The sequence below is a fragment of the Phyllobates terribilis genome, unplaced genomic scaffold, assembly GCF_046119375.1.
Source record: "Phyllobates terribilis strain yellow unplaced genomic scaffold, ASM4611937v1 Scaffold_2__4_contigs__length_985480577, whole genome shotgun sequence".
Taxonomy (NCBI): Eukaryota; Metazoa; Chordata; class Amphibia; order Anura; family Dendrobatidae; genus Phyllobates; species Phyllobates terribilis.
Window position 1 is genome coordinate 708,072,701 of NW_027362762.1, and position 25,683 is coordinate 708,098,383.

Consider the following 25,683-nt stretch of genomic DNA (forward strand, 5'->3'; position numbering starts at 1 on the left):
AGGAGTTATCTCCTTTCAGAAAACTTTCCCTATATGCATTCTTTGTTGTCAAATAACTTACCCTCCCTGGGTCCACCATTGCTCCAGTCTCTGTTTGGCTGCAGTGGTAATGTCATGTTAATATCACTGCAGCCAATCATTCAGCTTAGTGAATCTGCTAATGTAGATGGAACGAGCCCCTGAACGGATTGGCTGCAGCGCTGTCAACATGATATCACAGCTACGGCCAAAAAATTAGAGACCAGCCCAGCATCAGAGACACAGCGCTGGACACAGGAGGGTAAATAAAGAACAATTTGTTTTTTTTTTAACTATGCATATAGGGAAATTTACTGAAAAGAGACAACCCCTTTAATAGTTTATCAGTCACAAATAACTTCACCTAAAACACATACACAGTATTACTGTCAGATGAGTTTATGGTAAATATGATTTTCCTATTTACTTTGTAATGAGCAATGTTAAATTCTCCAAAATTAGTCATTGAAAGCTGACTTGGTATAGGAGGTAACGCGATCCTGGCCAGCTTCAAAACAGTGCATACAAGCTTATTAGAGAACCGCTTATACACAGTGTGTATGTTCTGCTGTCTAGCAGCAGTGGTCGGTCTCCAAGGCAACAGGTTGTAAACATGAAAATAGTATTAATAGCTCAAGAATGGCTGAAACTTTTAAAAAGCAGCGAATTGCAACAAAATTGCTTGTATTTAAAAGCAATGACAGTATTAATTTATGAAGATGGGAATGGTCCTTTACGTATCTCAATTTCTCACAAAACAAATGCAATATAATGTCACGACTTAGCATGCTGCAATCCACAGCAGAACCACTGGGGGGCCACATATATACTGTAGCAAATACATCACATGTACATATTGCAACCTAAGACCAAAGGTAAGAAAAGGTGTAGCACCCTGAGGATTCGGCTGCTACAGGGGTATTGCACCTCAACCCAGAGGTGTGATATTCCACTCCCGGGTAAGGATGGAGTGTGGAACTGAGCTCAGAAAGCTGCATGCACTACACACATCCCATTTCCGAGGAGCAGACCAACGGTACTCCCACTTAGAAATGTGCAGGTACGACCGAGTCTGTTCCTGGCTGGAGTGGGAGGGGGGTGGTACATCCCAGTAGTGTAGGGGCAGATAGGGGGAGCAGCCTGGGTAAAGTTAGGAGCTCATTGGGTGCTGGTCACCTGAGCTCACACATAGAGGGAGTATATAAGGTGGGCACCATCTAAGATCAGGGTCAGTCTGTCAGCCTTTTGTCAGAGCAGAGCAGAGGAAGAGAGCAGAGGAGAAGAGCAGCTCCAAGGCCCAGAGAGAGAGAGGAGAGAAAGAGAGACCCAGAGGGGGAAACAAGAAGGAACTCTGAGAACCCACATACAAACCTAGGGTGAAGAGTTGGCAATAGGGTACCGGATCCCAAACTGGTGGGGGCTAAAGCACACCTCAGCCAGAGACCGGAGGCCGTGGGCAGGATCTGCCACGGCCACCCACCACATCCACCCTGAAGGCAAACCACGTGTAGGGTCAGGGAACCTAAGGCCAAGGGTCTCCCAACAGAAGGCCCGAGGGAGCTGGACCTAGGTGGATCCCTGGTGGGGACGGCCAGAAGAAAGGACAAGAAGGAGGGCTCAGGGACACGCTCCGGACTTGCTTGGGGGTTGGCTGAATCCAGGACCTGGTGGACGCAGCACGGCTCGGGTGGTCACTTAAGGCCGGAGTGACCGGAATATCTGCAGTAAGTAAACACCCTGAACTGCACAACCCGACTCTGTCTTTAATTTTCATCTACGCTGCACCACCACAACCCCCATCCTCTGCACCTGACCCCCTGAGGCCATACCCCTCCCGTTGGGGGTTATACTATCTAAAGCTGCACCAACACCATCAGCCTCAGCGGACCCTGCTGCAGCGGCGGCCGTAGTGACCGCAATCCAACGGGTGGCGTAGTCGACATAACGAACTTTGTAACATCTGTAGGACTGCCACATACTCTGAGCTTGACACCCTGGGCACGGACCGGGTCACAGCCACTCGGAGACTACAACCCCCATCTGATCCGGCTCCGGGTATTCCCCTAAAGAATATGGCCCAGGGGGCGCGTCAACTTTGGCGTAGTCGGCAGGATTACGTGCCCGCAACACCCGGGTACTGCGTGCCTGAAGAAAAGAACAAGTTTACCTCAAAAAGAAGTCTCCTGCCGGTTCCGGAGGGTCCCCGCCATCGGACTCCATCACAGGTCGATTCCCGCCGGTTGTCCGCCATTAACAGCTTTTTCCCGCCATCTGCAGAGTTTCCCGCCACTGGGAGACGATTCCCGCCATTTCCAAAGGTTTCCCGCCTTGGAAGAGCGGACGCCATTATGGGCGTGCCAGAGGATGGCAAGAGGCCGCCTCCCATCGTGGGCCAGGACCGAAAATGGCGCCAAAAGTGGAAACCGCCCCCACCAACAGAGACTGTGATGCTAGAGGTGTCTGTCAGCGTGAAAGAACTGCCCCTGGAGCTGACAATCACCAAGTGGCCCCGGGACCGCCCTCGAGGTGGGAGGACTGAGAAGAAGAGAGCAAAGATGGGTGTCGCCTGGAGCAGTCTGGAGAGAGCGCACCCGGAGACAAGAAGCCTAGAGCTGAGTCCAGAAGAAGCTTACCCGGAGATGGAAGAAGAGCAGAGCAGCACCGGCCCGCTGGCCAGGAGCCTGCTGGAGACAATGGAAGGAGAGCAGAGCAGCACCGACCCGTTGGTCAGGAGCCTGCTAGAAGCAACGACCCCACTAGGCTTAGTGGAGGTCCTGGCACAGCTCCCCCGAGATCGGGAGTGTGCACAGACTGCGCTGGAGGGCCTCGCACGGAGGATGGCCCGGGTGCAGCGAGAGACGTTAGCGGAATGGAGCCGAGAGATGGCCCAGCAGACAAGAACCCGTCAGCGGAGCACGCCACCCGAGACGAGGAGACAGACCGCCTCTGAGGATGGCGCAGGAGGACTGAAGGCCGGAGACGGCGCCGAGAAGGGAGCCGAACGAATGGAGGCAGGTAAAGGGGACGTCTCTACCCCAAACCGGGAAACCGCGCACCTGCCCCAGCTCCCCGTCGCAGAGCCCGAAGTATCCCCTGCCGTGCCCGTCGCTGCAACGTCACCGCCGCAGACTAGGCCTCAAACGGAAGCCGCGACCCCTGTGACGTCACACGCCTCGACCCCGAGCGTGACCAAGCAGGAAGTACTACCAGCCTGGTCGCAGGGCCTAGTACCCCCGGGCGCCGCAATACCAACAGCGCCCCCTACCTCCGCGGAGCCACCGGCCTGGTCGCAAGGCCAAGTAGCCCAGGGCGCCGCCGTCCTTACGGTGCCCTTCACTTTCCAGGTGCCCCAGGCCTGGCCGCAAGGCCTGGGCAACCCGGGCGCCACCACCACCGCGCCCATAAAACCAAGAGTGCCGCATCTGGGAGAAGATCTGTTCGCCCAACATACGTGCCCGGATGGGCAGCCCTTTATATGGCCACCGGAGTTTCACCATCCCCGACTCTGGAAAGAGAGACCCTTAGACGAGCCCCTGATTCCGGTTCCAAAGCCCGTAAAAAGGACCTCGCCCCCGCTAGAGGAGGCACAGTTTGAGTGGGACCCCACCGGAGAAGATCTCATGGGGTTCACTCAGGAGACTCGGGCAGCTGCAGCGGAGCGTGCAGAGTGCTGCCGCCAGCAGCTCGAGGTCTTTGAGAGGGAGCGGAGAGAGAGGCGGGTCCGAGAACAACAAGCGCAGATAAGGAGCGCGGAGCAGAAGAGCCGGGCCAGGAGGAGTCCCCGTGCAGCTCATGGTCCCCCTTCCACCGGGACTGTGATCAAGTTCAATATGCAGCACGGGTGGGGTTTCATCCGAGATCACCGCACCCCAGGCGACGTCTTCGTGACCAGGAGAGACGTTGAGTCCCACCTACCGGAGGGACACAGAGGACGTGACCTGTATGTAGGGGACGAGGTCACCTTCACCCGGCACAAGTGTGCCAAAGGACCCTACGCCCTCCATGTGCATCGCCTGACGGAGGAGGAGCTGCGGTGTGAGGAGGAGCAAGAGGACCCGGACGGGTCTGAAGCTAAAGGTAACCACAAAGAAAGAGCAGGAGGACGCCGTCGTTAAGTACAGCAGAGTACAAGCTGTATATAGTTGTCCGTCGGGGCACAGTGAACTGTTGCTAATATAGTCCCCGTTGGGACCAGCGAATTGAACTGTTACCCGTATTTCCCTTAATCCCACTGACCGAGGACTGAGAGCGGTCATCCCTATTCCCATTAGCTGGCCGAGGACTGAGAGCGGCCCTACTACCCCTTTGTATATAGTTGCGCTTCCTAAAGCGCCCCCTACCGGTTTTATAGGAAAACCATTTTTCTAAGAGAAACTGTTGCACTTTTCCCGGGCACACGTTGCACAGTGTCCGGAGGAGGAACCAGAAACAAGAATGTTAATATGAAAAGTTTTATGATGCTGCTAATATATATGTTTTATATGTTTTATTATGTTGTTTATGAAAAAAAAATTGTATGTTTGGATGATGTTTTATATCTTACAGCCCGAGGACGTGCTGTGATTTACCAGGGGGGAATGTAGCACCCTGAGGATTCGGCTGCTACAGGGGTATTGCACCTCAACCCAGAGGTGTGATATTCCACTCCCGGGTAAGGATGGAGTGTGGAACTGAGCTCAGAAAGCTGCATGCACTACACACATCCCATTTCCGAGGAGCAGACCAACGGTACTCCCACTTAGAAATGTGCAGGTACGACCGAGTCTGTTCCTGGCTGGAGTGGGAGGGGGGTGGTACATCCCAGTAGTGTAGGGGCAGATAGGGGGAGCAGCCTGGGTAAAGTTAGGAGCTCGTTGGGTGCTGGTCACCTGAGCTCACACATAGAGGGAGTATATAAGGTGGGCACCATCTAAGATCAGGGTCAGTCTGTCAGCCTTTTGTCAGAGCAGAGCAGAGGAAGAGAGCAGAGGAGAAGAGCAGCTCCAAGGCCCAGAGAGAGAGAGGAGAGAAAGAGAGACCCAGAGGGGGAAACAAGAAGGAACTCTGAGAACCCACATACAAACTTAGGGTGAAGAGTTGGCAATAGGGTACCGGATCCCAAACTGGTGGGGGCTAAAGCACACCTCAGCCAGAGACCGGAGGCCGTGGGCAGGAACTGCCACGGCCACCCACCACATCCACCCTGAAGGCAAACCACGTGTAGGGTCAGGGAACCTAAGGCCAAGGGTCTCCCAACAGAAGGCCCGAGGGAGCTGGACCTAGGTGGATCCCTGGTGGGGACGGCCAGAAGAAAGGACAAGAAGGAGGGCTCAGGGACACGCTCCGGACTTGCTTGGGGGTTGGCTGAATCCAGGACCTGGTGGACGCAGCACGGCTCGGGTGGTCACTTAAGGCCGGAGTGACCGGAATATCTGCAGTAAGTAAACACCCTGAACTGCACAACCCGACTCTGTCTTTAATTTTCATCTACGCTGCACCACCACAACCCCCATCCTCTGCACCTGACCCCCTGAGGCCATACCCCTCCCGTTGGGGGTTATACTATCTAAAGCTGCACCAACACCATCAGCCTCAGCGGACCCTGCTGCAGCGGCGGCCATAGTGACCGCAATCCAACGGGTGGCGTAGTCGACATAACGAACTTTGTAACATCTGTAGGACTGCCACATACTCTGAGCTTGACACCCTGGGCACGGACCGGGTCACAGCCACTCGGAGACTACAACCCCCATCTGATCCGGCTCCGGGTATTCCCCTAAAGAATATGGCCCAGGGGGCGCGTCAAAGGTATATCTGTATGTCCCAAATCTAGCGAGATACTCTTTTGTGACCCACAAAGACCTCCTGTATTGAGCCATATGAAAAATGCGTATTTCTTGTGATTGCTATAATGTGCTGTGCAATTAACAGTCCCATTTTGTAGCTCATACAGTAATTCAAATATTGCTTTGTTATTTATTTCCAATGGACGATAGTTTAAAAGTAGCCGAAATTGAAAGCTGAGCTGCAAGATATTGTTTATGTCCCTTTAAATTTACCATTCTTTAACATAAACGTCTACTTTTAACATCACGCCAATTATAATTCCAAAATTCAGAACAGATACATTTCTTAAAATATCTTTCTAGTTGTCGGAGCTTCTTTTTCTGATACAGACTTTCAAATCCTACGCACAGACATACATTGAAATGACACCATTCTCTCCACTCCTCTATAGGAGCTAGCTGTTTGCTGGTGATGTCACTGAATATTAGTAAACAATAAACTCATATGCTCCATCTAGTGGTGGTTAAAGGTAGCGAGCGTCTTATATTTTGTTTCTATGTGAACATAGGGGGGGTTTGAAGCTCCGCTTCAGAAGAACACAGCTTTGACTGCTATTAACCCCTTCACGACCTTGAGATGTTCTGTTTTTCCTTTTTCATTTTTTGCTCCCATTTTTCGGGTTTTGGGGCTCGATGACAGCTTATTTTTTGTGCGCTGAGCTGATACCATTTTGGGATAGATACGATGTTTTGATCGCCTGTCATTGCATTTTGTTGAATGTTGCGGCAACCAAAAAAACGTAATTCTGGCATTCTAAGTTTTTTTCTCATTACTCCATTTACCGATTGGATTAATTCTTTTTTATATTCTGATAGATCGGGCATTTCTGAACGCAGCGATACCAAATATTTGTATTTTTTTTTCTTTATTATTATTTTATTTTGAATGGAGCAAAGCAGGGGTGATTTGAACTTTTATATTTTTTACGTTTTTTAAACATTTTTTAAACATTTTTTTACACTTTTTACTTCCTTCAATAGACTCCTAAGGAGACTTGAAGCTGTGGTCTTCTGAAAAATCAGATCAGTTGTCATGTGCCTGAAAAGATGTGGGCTCAGTTCCAGAGTCCGCATCAAAGGTAGGGAGGCGACCTATGACGTACCTATACGTCATAGGTCGCAAAGGGGTTAATATAAATTAAGAAATTAAAAATACAGTTCTAGCAAGGAAACTGTATTTTACCTTGACTCAGATAATAATGGGACATCACTGCTCAAAAAAAAAACAGTGTACTTCAATACCTAACTTGCTATAGGTCAATGGCTTCTGTTATCAAGATGTTGTGTGGTGAGTCATAATAACCATTTTTACATCTGTATGTGATCATTATCCCTATTTACAACATTTTCCAGAAAGGATACAGCAGTGAGACTGGAACTAGAGATGAGCGTAACGATCCGCGGTGGATCGACTTTGAATTGAATTTCTTGAAATTGGCAGGTCCCTGCAAATTAGAAAACTCTGCAATTTGATTTGTGAGTATTGGCCCCCCAAAAAATGGCCCACGCCATTTCATACACTGCTAAAGACTCAGGGAGTGGGCTATTGGCATGCACCGTGACCTCGCGGGCTTCCCCATAATGTCCTGCAGTTATCACATCACATGGTCAGGAGGTTATCACAGGCAGTATATAAGATGGGGGCTGGCCAAGCAGAACCATTTTATTCTTATAGAATGTAGGGATAGGAGGTCAGAGCGCATGGCTCTTTCCTCCTAGGGATAGAAAAAGGTCTCGTTCTCTATTTAACGCAAATCAAATTATAGGGGAAAATTTGACAAATTAATTTTTCAAATGATTTACCAAACTCTAACTGGAACTCATTGCACAACAGTCAGACGATACTCAATGGTGACATACGGAGCAATCACCACTGATATTGCACACTGGACCTTCATTACATTAAATAAAGCAATTTTTGGATTGAAATATACCTCTATTACACTGAGATAGGTGAAGTGGTGACATTGATTTCGATTCAGCATGTATGAATATAAATGATATTGTTAGAATAAGCAGGCAAGAAAACAAATGAGACATCAGGAAAAAATTGAACATTTTCTCAGTGAGTTGTTGTAATGCCATGTGTGGAGTATTATGTGTAAGACCCAAATTATAATCCTTTAATATGAAAATTGATACATGAAATCACTATCAACTCTAATACAGTTCATCCCTAGGCTTCATGTTGAGTTTATATAAGATTTGATATCCATCATCCCAAGCATAGATCTGTTTTTCCTTGGGGTTGTATTTCATGCTGGAATGAGATCCATAACGTTTGGGAAAGTAAACAATTGGGACATTTTCACTGGATATGGTGCCACTGACATCAAAGACACACTGAATACGAGAGCGGCTTGGGAGCTTGGTATTATATACTACATATAGAGTGCCGCACACCACAAAAGCACTTTCTGCATTTTCTATTGGGCATGGAGTATCCCATATCTGCTCAATGCCAAGGTTGCCTGGATCTAGTTTGGCCAAGCAAATGTTCTTTTCATTTTCCTTGGTGGCATAGATGACCCAGAGACCTTCTTCATCGGCCACTATGTCTATGTAGTTAAATTTGGACAGTCCATATACTGGTACTTGATCTTCAATGGGCAGAACTGCACTGTCAACCACCGTTCTGGCAGTCAGGTTGAATTTTATAACCTGGAATTCCTCATCTTGCCGTATATAGTACAAATTGCCTCCATAAACAATGTGTCCTGTACCAATCCATGGATAAGGTAGCTTGATTCGAGGGACTTTGCGTGTTGAAGATGTAAGAGTGAATTCCTTCATGCGGGAAAATACAAACACGGTATCATTGCCTGCTCCATCAAAGACATAGACCTTCTCGGAATTTCCAACTGGGTCCTTTGTCCAGAGGCCAGCGGTGCTTCCAAATCGCTTTAGTATTTTCATGGCATTCACTTGAGAAATAGTGTCACTGCAATCTATGTAAGTAAAGAGGTTACAGGAGTAAAAAAAAATGAAAAAAATTAAGCAAAGCTTATAAAGTAACATTAGTCACCAAGAATTCCTGTAAGACCAGATTACACAGAGTGGTTGTAGTCTGCAACCATGGAAGCTCACAGATCTGTATTTGAGCTTTGCAAATAAAGCCATAGGATATTTTAGTCAAAGCAAAATGTTGAATTGCTTCAGTTTTTACATACCGAATGCACCAGAATACGATATATAGAATTAAGAATAAATATTAATTACATTATTGATACTTAAAAAGCACCTGTCATCAGGTGAAAAGCATTCGGCTTTTTTCTTATTTTATTCTGACTCCTCTCGTGAGTATTTTGATTTTTTTTTAATCTGCTATACAGTCCCAGAGATATCGGCATTTTTCATTTAGTGCTATTTTTTTGGTCTTTATAATGGGGAGTGGCTCTAACAATTCCCCGGGGCGTACCGTTAGGCTGCTCTTCATAATTGTACTGTGAGTCGCACCCTCTTAGCTCTAAGTAAAAAAGCCCATATCCCTGGAACCATCTGGCAGATTTAAAAAAAAGGGAACTGAGTAATCAGGGGAGCAGCAAAAATACAATAAGAGCAAAAACTGCCCTCTTTAAAGTAATAAGCTGGCAAAAAAGCGCACTGTCAGTGTGAGTTGTCAGAATACGCAGAGTGCAGAGACCAGTGCCGCCCCCACAAGTGATGTCACTTACGGGGGCGTCGCTGGTCTCTGCAAGTTAGGTGCTCATCTTACAACATGCACAGACAGTGTGCTCTGCTGCTAGCTTGTTACTACTGATTAGAGACAGCGAGAGAGCACAGTGTCATTATGCATATTGCACAGTGTCAGTGCAGGGACTAGTCCAGCCCCTGATATGAAGGTCACTGATGAAGCATCATTTCAGGGACAGGAAAGAGGTATCATCAAAAATGAAGTTGCAAAAAAAAAAAGAAAAGTAGTTAGATAGTGTAGTTAGGGAAAGATAAGGGAACTTTTAATTAAAGTATATAGAAAATAGATCAGATTGGGACTAAGGATGAAAATTAAGTTGTATTTCAGACACCTATTTAAAGATGTGTATTCATTCAGGGAGTTCTTTAAGAATTTGTAGTACGTGAAGTATTCTTTATTTTTATATAACCTTAGGTGCTGCAGAACCTCTTTTGTTTAAAGGAAATCTGTCATGTTGTAAATGGTATCTAATCTGCAGGCAGGATGTTATAAAGCAGGAGGAGGTGAATAGATTGATATACAGTATGTTTTTGAGTAAAAAGTTTCATCAAAAGTGAAATCTCTAGAGATTGTAGCATATGAGTCGATTGGCAGTCCTATTTAGTGATTGACAGTCATCCCTTTATGACTATGCATACAGAGATACAGTAGCTGTCAATCACTAGTGGGATAACCTACTGGACTCAAAGACATAAAAGCAACAGGGATTTCAGTGAATAAAAGTTATGCTGAATCTTTTCCCACAAACCTATATTTCATTCTGCTCAGCATGTCCTTCTCTTTACCATGCTGTCCATAGGACAGATGTACAGCAGTACAGAGTTTTTAGTGACTGACAGATCAATCTAGGATGATATTTCTATAAATGTCAGATTTTGATGTCAATATATAATATTTACCGACAGGTCAATGGAATTTTCCTATTGCAATGCATATTACTGTGATTGCACATTATTTACATAAAACCAAAATATTTTAAGCTACACTTTTTCCTATTGAATTTGAAACAAATTTGAAAAGGAAATTTTACAAAAAAAAAAATGAAATGGGGTTAATGGAACCCACTTACATGACTTCCGGATGGTGGGAGGACTCTGCATCACATCTGTTTCCACATTCTCTGCAACCTCAGCCTTTGGACAACCTATTATAACATGAGAGGTAGGTTCCACTAACCCCTGTGAATTTACAGTACACATGCAGTAATAGCCGTAGGTGAATTCATATAAGTGTACTCTTTCTTTTTACCACATCCAAATAGTACAGCCAGTAAAGCGCACCGGTCAGCAGGATTGTTTCTCAGTAAACTACATACACTGTCAGGTGGGCGACATTACACTGATTAAAATGATACCTTGGTTGATGAAATCCGTCCTGTGGTTCTTGAGTAATATTTACTTTCAGTTTGGAGATAATGATATGCTCATGCTCCGGGGCTGCCTGTGGGGGGCGCTCTATCTGGTGCTCTGCTTACTTATTCATCTGTATGCTCTTATGACAGCTCACTGTGCCTTCATTGACCTGTCTCCTATTTTACATAATGCATCTAGTAGCATGGGGCTAGGTAAAATAGGTAAAATTAGGAATTTGGAAATTAGGAGACTGAATTAAGTATGGTTTATTACCTGGTGAGCATGATGACACTCGATGAGACATACGGTAACTACTATGGTATCCTTGAAGATCGGGTTACATAATCAGCCTGCAGCTATTGCCACTTATTTCAAGGCCATGGTTTCTATGGTAAATATATACAAGGATTGTCCCCAAAATTCTGTCAGTAAAACTCTTACCTGTCAGCTTTTCATATTTTTCCTTCTTCTTCTTTTTCTCAAGGTGAAGCTCGGTCAATTTTTCATCTATTTCTACACAAGATGGAGCTGGATTTTGAGTCTCCAAGTAGTCTACCTCTCTTTCGAGCCTGTCAACACGTACATTTGTGTTTTCCATCTCATTCCTTACTGTATCCCTCTCCTTCTCTATGTTCTCTAGCATCTTTAGGACCTGGTTCTTGAAGTCACGGAGTTCTGAGCTGTATCGACTGCTGTGATCATGCCATTGCGCAATTCTTTCCTAAAGCCATACAAATTATTATTTAGAGCAATAAGGGGATTTTAATCAGTATGTAATCAGTAACAGTAGTTAAAATCTTAATCAAGTAATAAGCATTCATCGAAATATTCAGAATGGTCCAGACATTTTATTTTAGACCTGAACAAAAAGAATTATAGAACATTACAAAGGAAAGACTAGACCGACACTTGCTTACTATATTTTGCAATTCTTAGTGCTTTATTCCTATGCATGCTTAGTTGGAGTTTATGTTTATGGTTTTTGTCCTGGGGGAGAGGTGTGGTGCTTCGAAACGCGTGGACAAAATAAAAACCGCAGAATATTTTAATGTGAATGTAAATCTGAATTGCCTTCATTCACCAGCAGCGCGGATCTTCCACATTTTTTCCTTCTACATTGTCTAGCTTGATCTCTGGACCCATGAACCTGCTGCAGCGGGGTTTGCATGCTTTTCTGGTGTGTGATCACGGCTTAATCTGGTTAGTGTAGCCTATATTTTTTTAATTGTTTTTTGTTAGAACTCTCCTGTTTTTTCTAGTTTGCTGGTCACATGACCATTTTCGCCTATTTAATCCGGCTCCACCCTCCTGGCCTTGCTGAACTTCATTGTATTTACTACTCTTGAGCTAGCTTGGTGCTCTGTTACCGTTCTCTGTTAGTTGTGCTAGGTCTTCGGACCTCTATGTTCTTTGTTGTGTGTTTGTCTTTGACTGCTACAATTTCTGCTAGGAGGTGTCCAACTTTATCCCAGTCCCTAGTTCTTGTAGGGATCCATCCCTTGCATCTATAGGTCCTCGTACAGACTAGCCGAGGACTTTAGTGGGTCTGATCGCAGGATCAGGTTCCCTGTTACATCGTAGGGATCCAGTTTAGTTCTATTGTAGGGACAGATCTCCTGTCTTTCCTTAGTGCTTGTAGCAGATCATAACAGTAAGTCCAGCCCAAAAAATTTCTCTAAGGAAAGACCTCCAGTTTCCATCATGGTCTAGGTTCAAGATTTGGCCCAACGCTTGCAGGGACTCTCTCTGGAGGTGGCCGAGCTCCAACAACACGTGAGTAGCTGTTCTGGAGCACATTTGGTAGAGCCAAAGGTACATCTGCCTGATCTATTTTTTGGTGAACAACAAGATTTTTTTTCTTTCAAAAATGCTTGTTTATTGTATTTTCGTTTAAGACCAGGATCCTCTGGTAATGAATCACAGCGCATAGGGTTCATAATGTCACTTTTGCGCAAGGATCCTCAGGGATGGGCTTTTTCTCTCCAACCTAGTGATCCGTGCTTTAGATCAGTGGATAGTTTTTTTTCTGCTTTGGGTTTGTTGTATGATGATCCTGATCGTGTCTCATCTGCTGAGTCTGAATTGAGACGTTTGAGGCAGGGATCAGGTAATGTGGAAAAGTATTGTTTTCACTTCCGTCGGTGGTCTGCCCAGGTGGGGTGGAACGATTCAGCTTTGAAAAGTTTGTTTCTTGCGGGGCTAGGTGAAAGGGTTAAAGATTTGCTGATTGCTTATCCCACACCTGGAAACTTGCAGGAGGCTATGCAATTAGCTATACGGGTGGACAGGAGACTGCGTGCAAGGGTTAATGAGAGCAAATCCTCTGCTATGTCAGCTCCGAGTCTTGAGAGGGTCTGTGCTGACAAAGGAGAGCCGATGGAGATTGGGGCGATGACACCCCGCTCTCAGGAAAAAGACTGCAGGCTTTCTGAAGGTTTGTGCTTCTATTGTGGAAATTCTGGTCATTTTATTAAGAACTGTGTGCTTCGTATGAACAAAGAAAAAAAAATGGTCAGTTATGCACGTATAGCCTGTTTAAATACAAAGGGAGTATTCCTATCTGCTACTACCGCTGCTCAGGAAGAATTAATTGAATTTCGGGTATTTGTGGATTGTGGTTCTACTCTGAATGTGATTGATGGGGGATTCTTGGAAAAACTTACATTAAAACCTAAACCTTTGTCATCCCCTATTGCTGTGGTTTCTGTTGATGGCTCTCCCTTGAAGAGTGTTACTCAAAAGGTCTGTGAGTTTCCCCTCACTATTAATGGTGTTCATCAAGAGAATTTGGATTTGGTAGTATTGAATAATTTGCCTTCTCCAGTAATATTGGGGTTGCCCTGGTTAAAATTGCATAATCCTGTACTGGATTGGTCTACCAATGAAATTAAGTCCTGGAGCCCTAAATGTTATGTCAAGTGTTGTAACGGACGTATTGCTGCGGTGGAAAAAGGGGAATTACCTGTACCTATTCAGGATTTTTGGAGAGTTTTTTCTGAGGAGGAGTCACAAATTTTGCCTCCCCATAGAGACTATGATTGTACCATTGAATTTGTCCCTGGAGCGACTCTTCCTAAAAGTCGTTTATTTAATCTTACTATTCCTGAGAGAAAGGCTTTGGAGGAATACATACAGACAAGCTTGGCCGCCGGTCACATTAGGCCTTCCAAGTCTCCTGTGGCTGTTGGATTTTTTTTTTGTTAAAAAAAAGAGGGCGGTTTACGTCCTTGTCTGGACTTTCGTGAGATTAATAAAATTACTGTACGCAATCCTTACCCACTGCCATTGATTCCTGATTTGTTTAACCAGTTAGTGGGGGCCAAGTGGTTCTCTAAAATTCATCTCCGGGGGGCATACAATTTGTTGCGCATGAAGGTGGGTGATGAATGGAAGACTGCTTTTAACACTCCTGTGGGTCATTTTGAGAATCTGGTTATGCCTTTTGGTCTTACCAATGCTCCAGCATTTTTTCAGAATCTTATTAATGACATCCTTAGACCTTTGATCGGCAAAAATGTGGTTGTGTATTTGGATGACATTCTGATTTATTCGCCTGATCTGGAGTCTCATTGGCGGAGCGTGCGTGAGGTTTTACAGTTATTAATGGACAATTCGCTTTTTGCTAAGCTAGAGAAATGTGAGTTCGCTGTACAGAGAATTAGTTTTTTGGGTTACATTATCTCCAGTGAAGGTTTTGAGATGGACCCGGTTAAAGTTCAAGCTGTGCAGGAATGGCCTAGGCCTATTGGTTTGAAATCAATACAGAGGTTTTTGGGTTTCGCCAATTATTACAGAAAATTCATAAAAAAATTTTCTATTATTGTCAAACCGCTGACCGATCTCACTAGGAAAGGTGCTAATGCGGTTCAGTGGACTTCTGAGGCCATTGAAGCTTTTGTGTTTCTAAAGGAGAGGTTCACCTCTGCTCCCATCCTTATGCAGCCTGATGTGACTAAGCCGTTTTTGGTTGAGGTTGATGCTTCTTCTGTGGGGGTTGGTGCGGTGTTGTCTCAGGAAAGCAAGGATGGAGTACATCCCTGTGCCTTTTTTTCAAAAAAATTTTCTGAGACTGAACTTAATTACGATATTGGTAATCGGGAATTACTGGCTATTAAACTCGCATTTGAACACTGGCGTCATCTCTTGGAAGGTGCTGAATTTCCCATTCAGGTTTTCACTGATCATAAAAATCTGATCTATCTTGATGCTGCCAAGCGCTTGAATGCCTGTCAGGCTAGGTGGGCACTTTTTTTCTCGCGGTTTAATTTTTCCGTTACTTACATCCAGGGTACCAAGAATGTTAAAGCGGATGCTTTGTCTCGCAGCTTTTCTCCCATGGTCAGTGCTGAGGAGGAGGAGGAGAGCATTTTACAAGAAGGTGTTGTGATTGCTGCTTTGGACTCCGTTTTGGAGGATGAGATTCTTAAAGCTCAGGAGAATGCCCCATCTAACACTCCCCATGGGAGGTTGTTTGTGGCTAGGACCTTTAGGAGAGATTTGTTTGTTGAGTGTCATGAGTCTCGGTTGGCAGGTCATGCAGGAATTTCTGAGACCAAGAGACTTGTGGGTCGCAGTTTTTGGTGGCCTGGATGGCAGAAGGAAGTCATTAAGTGGGTGTGTCAATGTACTGTGTGTGCTAGATCTAAGTCTTCGCATGCTCCTGCTGCGGGGTTGCTTTGCCCTCTGGAGGTTCCTAGTGCACCTTGGACACATCTGGCTATGGACTTTATTACTGACCTTCCCCCCTCTGAAGGTTTCACGGTCATCTGGGTGGTCGTGGACCGTTTTAGCAAGATGTGTCACTTGGTTCCCTTCATCAAACTGCCTTGCGCTAAGACACTCGCTAAGGCCTTTGCCAAGGAAATTGTCAGACTACATGGCGTTCCTACTGACTTTGTTTCTGATAGGGGACCTCAGTTCGTGGCTCGTTTTTGGCGTGCCTTTTGTGACAGGTTGGGAGTTCATTTGTCGTTTTCATCCGGATATCATCCTGAGTCTAATGGCCAGACAGAAAGAAAAAACCAGGATGTTGAGCAGTTCTTGCGTTGCTTTGTGGCAGACAATCAAGAGGGGTGGTCTGAGTTTCTGCCACTTGCTGAATTTGCTCTTAACAACCATACATCCTCTTCTCCTGGGTGTTCGCCTTTTTTTTGTTGTACTGGGAGACATGCGTCTTTTGGGTCATTCTCCAAATTGGTATCGGCTGTGCCGGAGGAGGAGAGTTTTTCTGGTGATTTGGAGAGAGTTTGGATGGATGTGCGTGATAATCTTCAGGAGGCTAACAAAAAATCTAAGAGGTACTTTGATAGGAAACGGCAAGAGGTTTCTTTTGCTATTGGTGACATGGTTTGGTTGTCCTCTAAGAATCTGCGATTGAGGATTCCTTCGAAAAAATTGGGTCCCAAGTTTGTAGGGCCCTTTAAGGTGCTTCAGATAGTTAACCAATCTGCTGTTAGGTTGGAGGCTCCTACCTCCTGGAAGATTAATCCGGTGTTTCATGTTTCTCTGTTGAAAAAAGCTGATGTGTCGGTTGGTGACGCCTCTGCCACTGTTCCTCCGGTGGTGGAGGACGGGGAATATGAAATTTCCCGCATCCTAAATTCTAGACGGTATAGAGGGAGTTTGCAGTATCTCGTCGCTTGGAAGGGTTTCGGACCCGAGGATAACTCATGGGTGAGGGCGGATGATGTTTCTGCTTCCAGACTTGTCAGAGCATTTCACAGGAGGTTTCCTGATAAGCCCGGTCCTAGGGGATCCGGAGGATCCTCTTAGAAGAGGGGGTACTGTTAGAACTCTCCTGTTAGGTTTTTTCTAGTTTGCTGGTCACATGACCATTTTTGCCTATTTAATCCGGCTCCGCCCTCCTGGCCTTGCTGAACTTCATTGTATTTACTACTCTTGAGCTAGCTTGGTGCTCTGTTACCATTCTCTGTTAGTTGTGCTAGGTCTTCGGACCTCTATGTTCTTTGTTGTGTGTTTGTCTTTGACTGCTACAATTTCTGCTAGGAGGTGTCCAACTTTATCCCAGTCCCTAGTTCTTGTAGGGATCCCTTCCTTGCATCTATAGGTCCTCGTACAGACTAGCCGAGGACTTTAGCGGGTCTGATCGCAGGATCAGGTTCCCCGTTACATCGTAGGGATCCAGTTTAGTTCTATTGTAGGGACAGATCTCCTGTCTTTCCTTAGTGCTTGTAGCAGATCATAACAATTTTAAATCGGATGAAGCTCTATTGCGCTTCTATTTACTTCCTTAGCACATTACTATACATTGATGGAGGGTACTGTGGAAGAATTCACTGTGGGGGTATAATACTGTTTCGGGGAAACACTATAGTTGGCAACATACTTTATGGGGGCAATGAAAGGACAATCTAGGGGCTTCAATAGAAGAAAGATGACTTTGTAAGGGCTGAAAAGCTGTGAGATATGCTCTTCTGTGACCCCACTGAATATTAAGGGTTTTTTTTTTGGGGTGGGGGGGCCCAAATAGAACTTCTGCTATGAAGCCCCATGATTTCTATGTATGCCCCTGCTATGTACTGTGGAATGGCTTTGTCTCACCATGTAGAACTGCTTCATTTCATGGCCAGCACATACCACGACTCCTGGCCAGGGGAGATAACACAAGTCACTTAAAATAAGTGAGTATGCAGACGAAACAGCAAGGGCTCACAGCTGCTGATTCTTGCGGTAACACATTTCCCTGACTCTTTTATTACAAGAGTGAGTGTTTCTGCATGTCTCCATCCCTCTGAGCTCATCAGAAATCAAGTCAGTAATGTAGGAGCTCCAGCGGCCGCTGAGCATATATGTCACTGACTTGATTTATGATGGGCTTATGGGACTGGAGACTCTACAAGAATACTCCTGTGAGAAACAGAGAAATGTGTTACCTGAAAAAGTAGTAGCTGTCTTCGTCTTCTGTTATATCTGTATACTCACTTATCATAAGTGACTTATGCTTTCCCCTCTGAACAGGAGCTGTGGTATGTGCAACCATGAACTGGAACAACTCTACATGGTCGGACACAACCATTACACAGTAAATAGCGAGGCACATTTTTAAGAATATCTTAGCCCAAGAATATTTTGGTAACACATTCAATTCTGAGTCAAATTCAAATCTTTGGTGTGCAATCCTTATCTATCCTAAATTGAAAGAGTAAGGGTGCTTTCACACTGCGTTCTGTGTCCCCGTCAGGGCATACTTCCTAAAATTCCCCGCAAAACGGGGTCTGGACGTATGCTCTGACAGGGCCATAGACTGCAATGGTGACAGCAGAGCGAACGTGCGCTCTGCCGTACACTTTTTTCGGGAGTGCACACCTACAGGAGGCAGACACTCAGATGCAGCAGCCCACGTCTGAGTGTCCGCCTCCTGTGGGTGTATACTCCAGAATTTAGTGCACGGCAGAGCGCACGTTCGCTCTGCTGTCACCATTGTGGTCTATGGCCCTGTCAGACCATACGTCCCAACGCCGTTTTGCGGGGAATTTTAGGACGTATGCCCTGACGGGGACACAGAAAGCAGTGTGAAAGCATCCTAATTGATCTTTCACAACGTTAGACATATCACAGTGACATTTTTAATCCATGGAGTTTTGGGTACGGAGAGCTCCAATGATTGCTAAAACTAGGGGGCAGAAGCGTTCAGTTGAGTCTGCTCTCTGAAAATGAAGATGAGTCCACAAACAGCACAGCAGCATGGTGGCTCAGTGGTTAGCACAATAGCCTAGGAATGCTGGTGTCCTCCAAGGAAAGCATCTGCAATGTATTTATATGTTGTTTCCATGTTTGCATGGGTTTCCTCCACACTCTAAAGACATACTGATAGGGAATTTAGACTGTGAGCCACAATGGGGACAGTGATGATGATGTCGGTAAAGTACTGAGCAATTAATGGCGCTAAATAAGTGAGTAAAATAAATAGACTTTCTGGTGAGCTTGTCTTTGGGTGGGGCAGTGCTTAAACAAGAACTTTTGTTTCTTCACTTTAGTGGGGGTCTCACATGCCAAAAGAATTAGGGACAATGCAGTTACACTTTAAGGAAGCAGAAAAGACTATGAAGAAAAGAAAATGTTTAGATCTTTACAATCTTTTCAATGATACTCCTATTTTTTGTGATTGTTTGTAATGTTATTTTTTCTCTTTTTTGATTAAAGTTATGCTCATTTTGCATCCAGAGTTGAAGGTGAGTGACAGATGCTTTAAGAGTTTGTACATGATGATAACCGTAAAACATTTGACTTAGGTTATGTTAACCTAAATACAACTATAATTATGCAGAGAGCTCTTATATATTTGCTTTTCCAGTTCTTTGCTTCAAGAAGAATTATAAAAATAGAGAGTTCTTTTAAATTATTATGTCTGTAATTACTGAGTCTCTCAGAAATCTCAGTTGTACGATTTCGCTCCCTAAAGATGAACCGCTGCTGTGTGGACATTAGCTTTTTGAGGCTTTTTTTTGATTAAGAACATACTGATCTTTGATGTGGCTGCACATATATTTGTTCTTTGAAAATAATTAAAGGGCTTGAAAGGGGAAAAAAAGGTTATTCTCTCAGCCAACAGCAAGAAATACTCAAAGGCACCTATCAAGTATCTCTAAACAATTGTACTCATAGTGGAAATGACAAATAAAATGTAAGATTAAAAAAAATAATAATAAAAAAAAATACATTTTAACTAGTTCAGGACATGTTCAGCTCCTTTAGTGCTTACTATATGCTGTACACACAGCGCTTGTACACCACTATGTATACAGCAATAAGGATGGCAGACACGGTAAAATATCATTCCTGCCTTATATATGGGGAGCTCGGCTGTGTTTAAAAGCTTGTTCCCCTTCTCCCGCATATGGACAATTGTGTGCTGCTGCTCTTCAATGCAGTGACATTTTAGAATGTCACTACAGAGTAGAACATGGACCGCCCGGATGTTTAAAGTCTATGTGTGATCCGCAAGTAATTAAATAAAAAATAATAATTATAAAGGCAGAATATAGCTTTATATATTTACATTTTCCAGGACTTCAATATCATCGCGATAAAATTGTCAGTATGTGAGGAACAATTATATGTACTAAGCTAAGTGTGTTCCTTGGACTGTACACAATATTTTCTGGATTTCGTCCTTCATTGTACCTTGTAAGAATTTATACAGAAATTAATTGAATATTGTTGAACTACTGTCCATTTCTTCATACTGGCATGCATATCAATTTGTATGTAAAATTCACACTCCTAAGTAATTAACTATAGTTACAGAGACCAGTCCCCGGTGATCCGCTTGTAAATACAGTACCTACCCGCTTGTTAATCAGTCATATAGAAACTCTGTGCTTTGTGATTTAATAGAACATATACTACCCTCTCTGTGTTTTAGTATTTTTAGAAAGGATATAGGTCTATAAAAAATGTTAAAGAAGTTGTCAACTACTTTATATGAACCTCCAAATGTATCCCCCATGGCCCAGAAGTGTTTTTGTAAATACCTTGCGGAGCCTTTTCTGCCTCTGAGCGGCGCTATCACTGGCCATTCACGGGCAGCACGTGACCCGTCACTGATGTCACGTCAAGTGAGGCATGACTCAGCGCTGGGGTCCCCGCGGTGGCTGCTGAGTTGTGGTTTCGGTTATTCCCCTGCGTCACACCCAGCATCCACCGCACGTTTTCCCAGTGAATGAGGACAGGGAGAGCGCGCGGTGGATGCCGGGTGTGACGTGCTGGGTAACCCCACCCACAACCCAGCGTCCACCGTGTAACGCAGAAGTGAGAACCCCGGCTGCAGCCGGGGGTCACGTGATGCCCGTGAGCGGCCAGTGATAGCGCCACTCACCGGAAGTAACTGCAACTCAAGGTATTTAGAGAAACACTTATGGGCCCTGGGAGAATGCATTGGGGGATCATATAAAGTAGTGGACAACCCCTTTAACAGAGTAACTGAAAGGAAAAAAAATGGAATAAATGAACCATTTATTATGGGTACAATACTAAAAGCTTCCTATATGCACTATTTGAAGAAAGGACAGGACAGTTTTACCAGTCTATTTCCTAAAATAACAGGGAATGTACATGGAAACATAATGATAGGTATACACAGCCGCAACCTTTGTGTATGGAGGGATATTTTTTTTAACTATGCCTTCTTATATAGTGCCAATATACCCTGCCAAACTGTAAGTGCTCGTTCACACAGCCACATTTTCAGTCCGAGTGCTGTACGTGAAAAAATGGACGGCATCCAGAGCAATTTTATTCAATGGGGCAGTGCACATGAGCAATGTTTTCCACTGACCGAATCAGCGTGTGAAAAAAATTGCAGCACGCAATAGTTTCTTCCATAAATCGGATGAGACTCATCCGTTCAAGTCTACAGGTGCGTAAAAAAAATCCACAGTCTATCGTCTGATTTTTACTGATACAATTATTGCAATTATGTAACATAGGAAACTCTAAATGGTCCTGTAAATGATTAATAGCTGCTGTAAAAAATAAGATTGCATATGGACAGAACACAGATGACACGTGAGAAAAACATCGTCCAACTTTTCTGGATGAAACTCTGAATGATTTTTTATACATCTGTGGGAACCTACCCTAAGGGAACTGTCCCCATTGGGGCTCATAATCTAAATTATCTATTGCAGTGTCGGAAGAAGCCAATGTAACCAGAGGAAACCCATGCAAGCACGGGGAGAACATACAAACTCTTTACAGATGTGGTCCTTAGGGGGATTTGAACCCAGGACCCCAGAACAGGAAATCAACAGTGTTAACCAACCAAACTACTATGCTGCCCCGTACATTAAATCATTAGCATTTGTGTACCCTCAAAAAAGGTTCCCATTTTTTCTTCAAGGGATCTTGGTTTATAGTCAAGCCCAGCACATTGGCTGAAATGTGCTGAATATTTTGCCAAGCTTCTCTGAGCAAGTTGAGATCAATTTATAGTCTGTTAAGGGACAGGACAGGTCTGCTGTGTTCTAGGGAACCCTGGATCAGAAAGACTAATACATACTCAAAATCACCTGTCTTGGGTGAAGATAAGGGCACATTGCCATTTTCTTCAATAAGCCATAATGCATTACTGTACTTGTATATGTTTAACATGGTCTAAAAATGATAGTAGCAGAGTCATCATACTAAAGCAAGAAATATATGAAAACATGGTTATTAAGTAACATGCTGCATATATATTACTAAAAGTTAATTCCATCCATTTGTTCTCCTTTCAAGACCGTATTGTGCTCTGAATTAAGGATGGATGGTGTGGATTTATTTCATATTCATATCATTAAATCATATTTCCATTTACTTGCTGCAGATGAACCCAAAAATCTCACATATAGTGAGAACTTAATCAACTAGAGATGGAATTTAGATGTCGGAAAAGGTTTTTTATTTATTTTTCTCATTATTATCATAATCACCATAACTGTCCTTATGAACACCATATTAATATATCCTTTTGTTAAAGGGATTGTCCAGGCTTAATGAAAAATCCAAAATCATTCTATGTGACTACAGACTGTCAAATTGTGACAGTGTTCGATACGATAATGTCACAATTCCCTTGTACTCCCTGTGTGGGTGGGCGGTCACGTGACCAAACATATGCAATTTCCATACTTGCAGTCATGTGAAGATTAGACTCATCCAGAATCCCTCAATAGAATAGAATTTAGAGAAATGCAGGAGTCTAGTTGGCAAGTGACCGCAAGTAGGAAAATCTCATACAAGTGGTCATGTGACTGTCTGCCAGCACAGAAAATACAAGAGGAATACCTGTTCAAGTGGTTGTCCACATCTAATAAACTTTTAAGCAATGAAACCATAGAGGTGAAAAAAAAATGATACTCACATACCACTTCTCCGAACTGCTGCCGGTGTCTCCGCTAGTCTGTTGGCTTCCCCTTCTGGCTGTCACTAATTTGCTGCAGTGATTCAGATAGGGACACCAGCAGCAGTATAGAACAGTACTGAGGGTCTGGTAGGTGAGCATATTTTTAACTTAAAAAAAAAAAAATTAGCACTGCCATGAGCTTATTTTTAAAAAGTTTAGACGACAGCCCCTTAAAGGTCACCTTTCTGCTATCCCAACCTGCCAGTTTTACCATAGTAACTTCTTGCATTCCCCAATAAATCTCAATTCTGCAGTATATTTTCCAGTAACTCTGTACTATGACAATCCTCTATTATCCCATCCTAGACATGTATGATAAATTCACAAATAGTCATTCACCTTCTCAGTGGGGTGCATTCCTACACAGCACGACGCTGCCAGCACTGATAGGATTTGGAGAATAGGAACATTTACTAAAACAGACAGGTCAGAAGATGACAGGTCCTGTTTACCGATAGCATTGTGCTTCAAAGGAGGAAGCTTGCAAAGACAAAAACATAGAGCCAGCAATCACACTTTGCATACACTGTTTATGGGGCAGCCCTATATCCAGAGCAGCCACCGAAGCTGCATCGCAGCAGGAGATCCTGGGCCAATAAAAAAGGGCTACTGCTCTGGAATAGTAAGCGTAAGAGCAGTCCAGCAGCCGATAGCAAATCTATCAGAGCAGGAAAGGAGAGGTAGCTGAACAGGACATGCATAGATCTCCCAATGCTGCAGATCCTGAAAGGGACTTTGTCAGCACAGAATGACTGTTCAAACAAAGCACTGGCGCTCGTTGCACAATAGCGAGGCCAAACATTTAAGTGCACCTTCCAACTTGCCAGTTTTCCCTCTATCTCCACCTTCCTCTCCCCTCTTTTTAGATTGACAGCTCTGGGTTCATAGAGCCACCAAAGATTAGAGATAGATGGAAACCAAGAAGGTGGAAAAGTACACAATGTTTGACCCTGCCTTGATGCACTGAGCTCCTGTACTTGGTTTGGACAGATCCCCTTTAGGAAGCATACCACAGAACAGGACAGCAGAGAAGAAAATCAAAGGTGATCAGTGGCTGCAAGACAATTGAAAGTGTGGGAGATGCAATGCAAAGACAACTTTACACCTGGTATCGAACTTCTTGTGTTGGGACTGGGGCAGGGAGTCATAGACACCAGAGCTCGTCCTTCAGTTCATATATTGGGGCCGGCATATCAGCTAACATGGGCAACCTAACACTGCTGCATCTCATACAGAAGCGACAAAAGGTCGCCACAACAGTAATGAAGCCCTTACTTTTAAGATATGCAGGACTTCCTGCCTCAAGCAAGAACATGAGTTCCTGACACAAGCAAACATCTGATTGCATCAAGATGTCCCGTGCAGAACAGTTGGCTTCTTGTAGCCTCCTGAGAAATGTTTGACCCATCCCTCAGATTGTCCCAAGGTCAGCCACATCCAGTACTTATCCTCCTGGTTATTTAAGTTCTTGTCCTGGGACAAGAACATTCAGATGTACATGTTTCGCATATGTGTTCTATCCCATTATAATCGACTCTGCTGTTCACATGTCTGTGTTTTTTTGACATCTGTGTGTCCAATTAAAAATCATGAAGACATGTCCATTTTTTTCCGGCAGCACAGATGAAAAGTTCAAATACAAGTATATGGGTCAGTGAAAAACATGGACAGCATGTAATGACCGGAGGTCCGAGAGAGATCCAGTGAGTCACAAACTGAGACAGAGACAGAAATAAACAACACTTTCTTTACTAAAACAGGGATTAGACTAAAATTCAGTATTGCATGAATCAGTCTCGGGTTCTACCTGGGACACTGTCTCTAATAACTACACACAATCAGCAAAATCTGAAATCAATGTGCCAATCTCAAGGTTTCCAGTTTATGTGAATTATACTAAAGATCTGGAACAATTTTACCTAAACACTGTGTCAATCTAGTGTGAGTCAACCTACATATGTGACACATAAACTAAATTGTTTAAAAATACAACATTTATTGAATGAATAGATATAGTAAAATATACATAGAAGAATAAAATGGGGAAAGGATAACACAATGAAAAGGTTACTGGGTAGGACAATAATTATAGTATGATTTTTTACATTACATGATCAATTTCTATATACCAGGCAAGACATACATATGCAACCTGTGTTTAAATAAAGTCCACAATAAAGTGCATAGTGCTAAAGATGGACTCTGTAAATAAGAATAAAAGGTGCTACATCATAAGTTAGTGAACGTGGTATACAGAGATGGAAGGTATAATGATAATGATAGGGGGCTTTGACAAGGATATCCTCGTCAAAGCCCCCTGGCGAAACACGCGTTGGATTTGGCTATCTGGGTCAGTACAAACTTTACTATCATTATACCTTCCATCTCTGTATACCACGTTCACTAACTTATGATGTAGCACCTTTTATTCTTATTTACAGAGTCCATCTTTAGCACTATGCACTTTATTGTGGATTTTATTTAAACACAGGTTGCATATGTATGTCTTGCCTGGTATATAGAAATTGATCATGTAATGTAAAAAATCATACTATAATTATTGTCCTACCCAGTAACCTTTTCATTGTGTTATCCTTTCCCCATTTTATTCTTCTATGTATATTTTACTATATCTATTTATTCAATAAATGTTGTATTTTTAAACAATTTAGTTTATGTGTCACATATGTAGGTTGTTTCAGATATAGACACATTTACACCTGAGTATATTTGAATATAGTCCTTATATATTTGCTTAATCTAGTGTGAGTGTTCTATAGGGACCCCTGAGATGGCACACTGAGTACAATCCTACCACTATTAACAATAACAATGCATGAAACTATACCAATTGCTCTTATACCCCTAGTATAGGGATACCCGGGTATC

General features: G+C 43.9%; 1 protein-coding gene across 2 annotated transcripts in view; it reads right to left on the reverse strand.

The window, feature by feature from the left end:
- Positions 1–328: 328 nt before the first annotated feature.
- OLFML3 (olfactomedin like 3) overlaps positions 329–25,683 on the reverse strand; it is an 88,448-nt gene continuing 63,093 nt past the window's right edge. Inside the window, exons 2-4 of one of the 2 annotated variants that reach the window (XM_073667150.1) lie at positions 11,331–11,610; positions 10,607–10,681; positions 329–8,791 (exon numbers count right to left, since the gene is read on the reverse strand). In XM_073667150.1, the coding sequence (XP_073523251.1) occupies positions 8,004–8,791; positions 10,607–10,681; positions 11,331–11,610 (1,143 nt within the window). In that variant the 3' untranslated portion in view covers positions 329–8,003. The remainder of the gene's footprint in view (positions 8,792–10,606; positions 10,682–11,330; positions 11,611–25,683) is intronic. The other variant, XM_073667151.1, reaches the window with a different exon arrangement.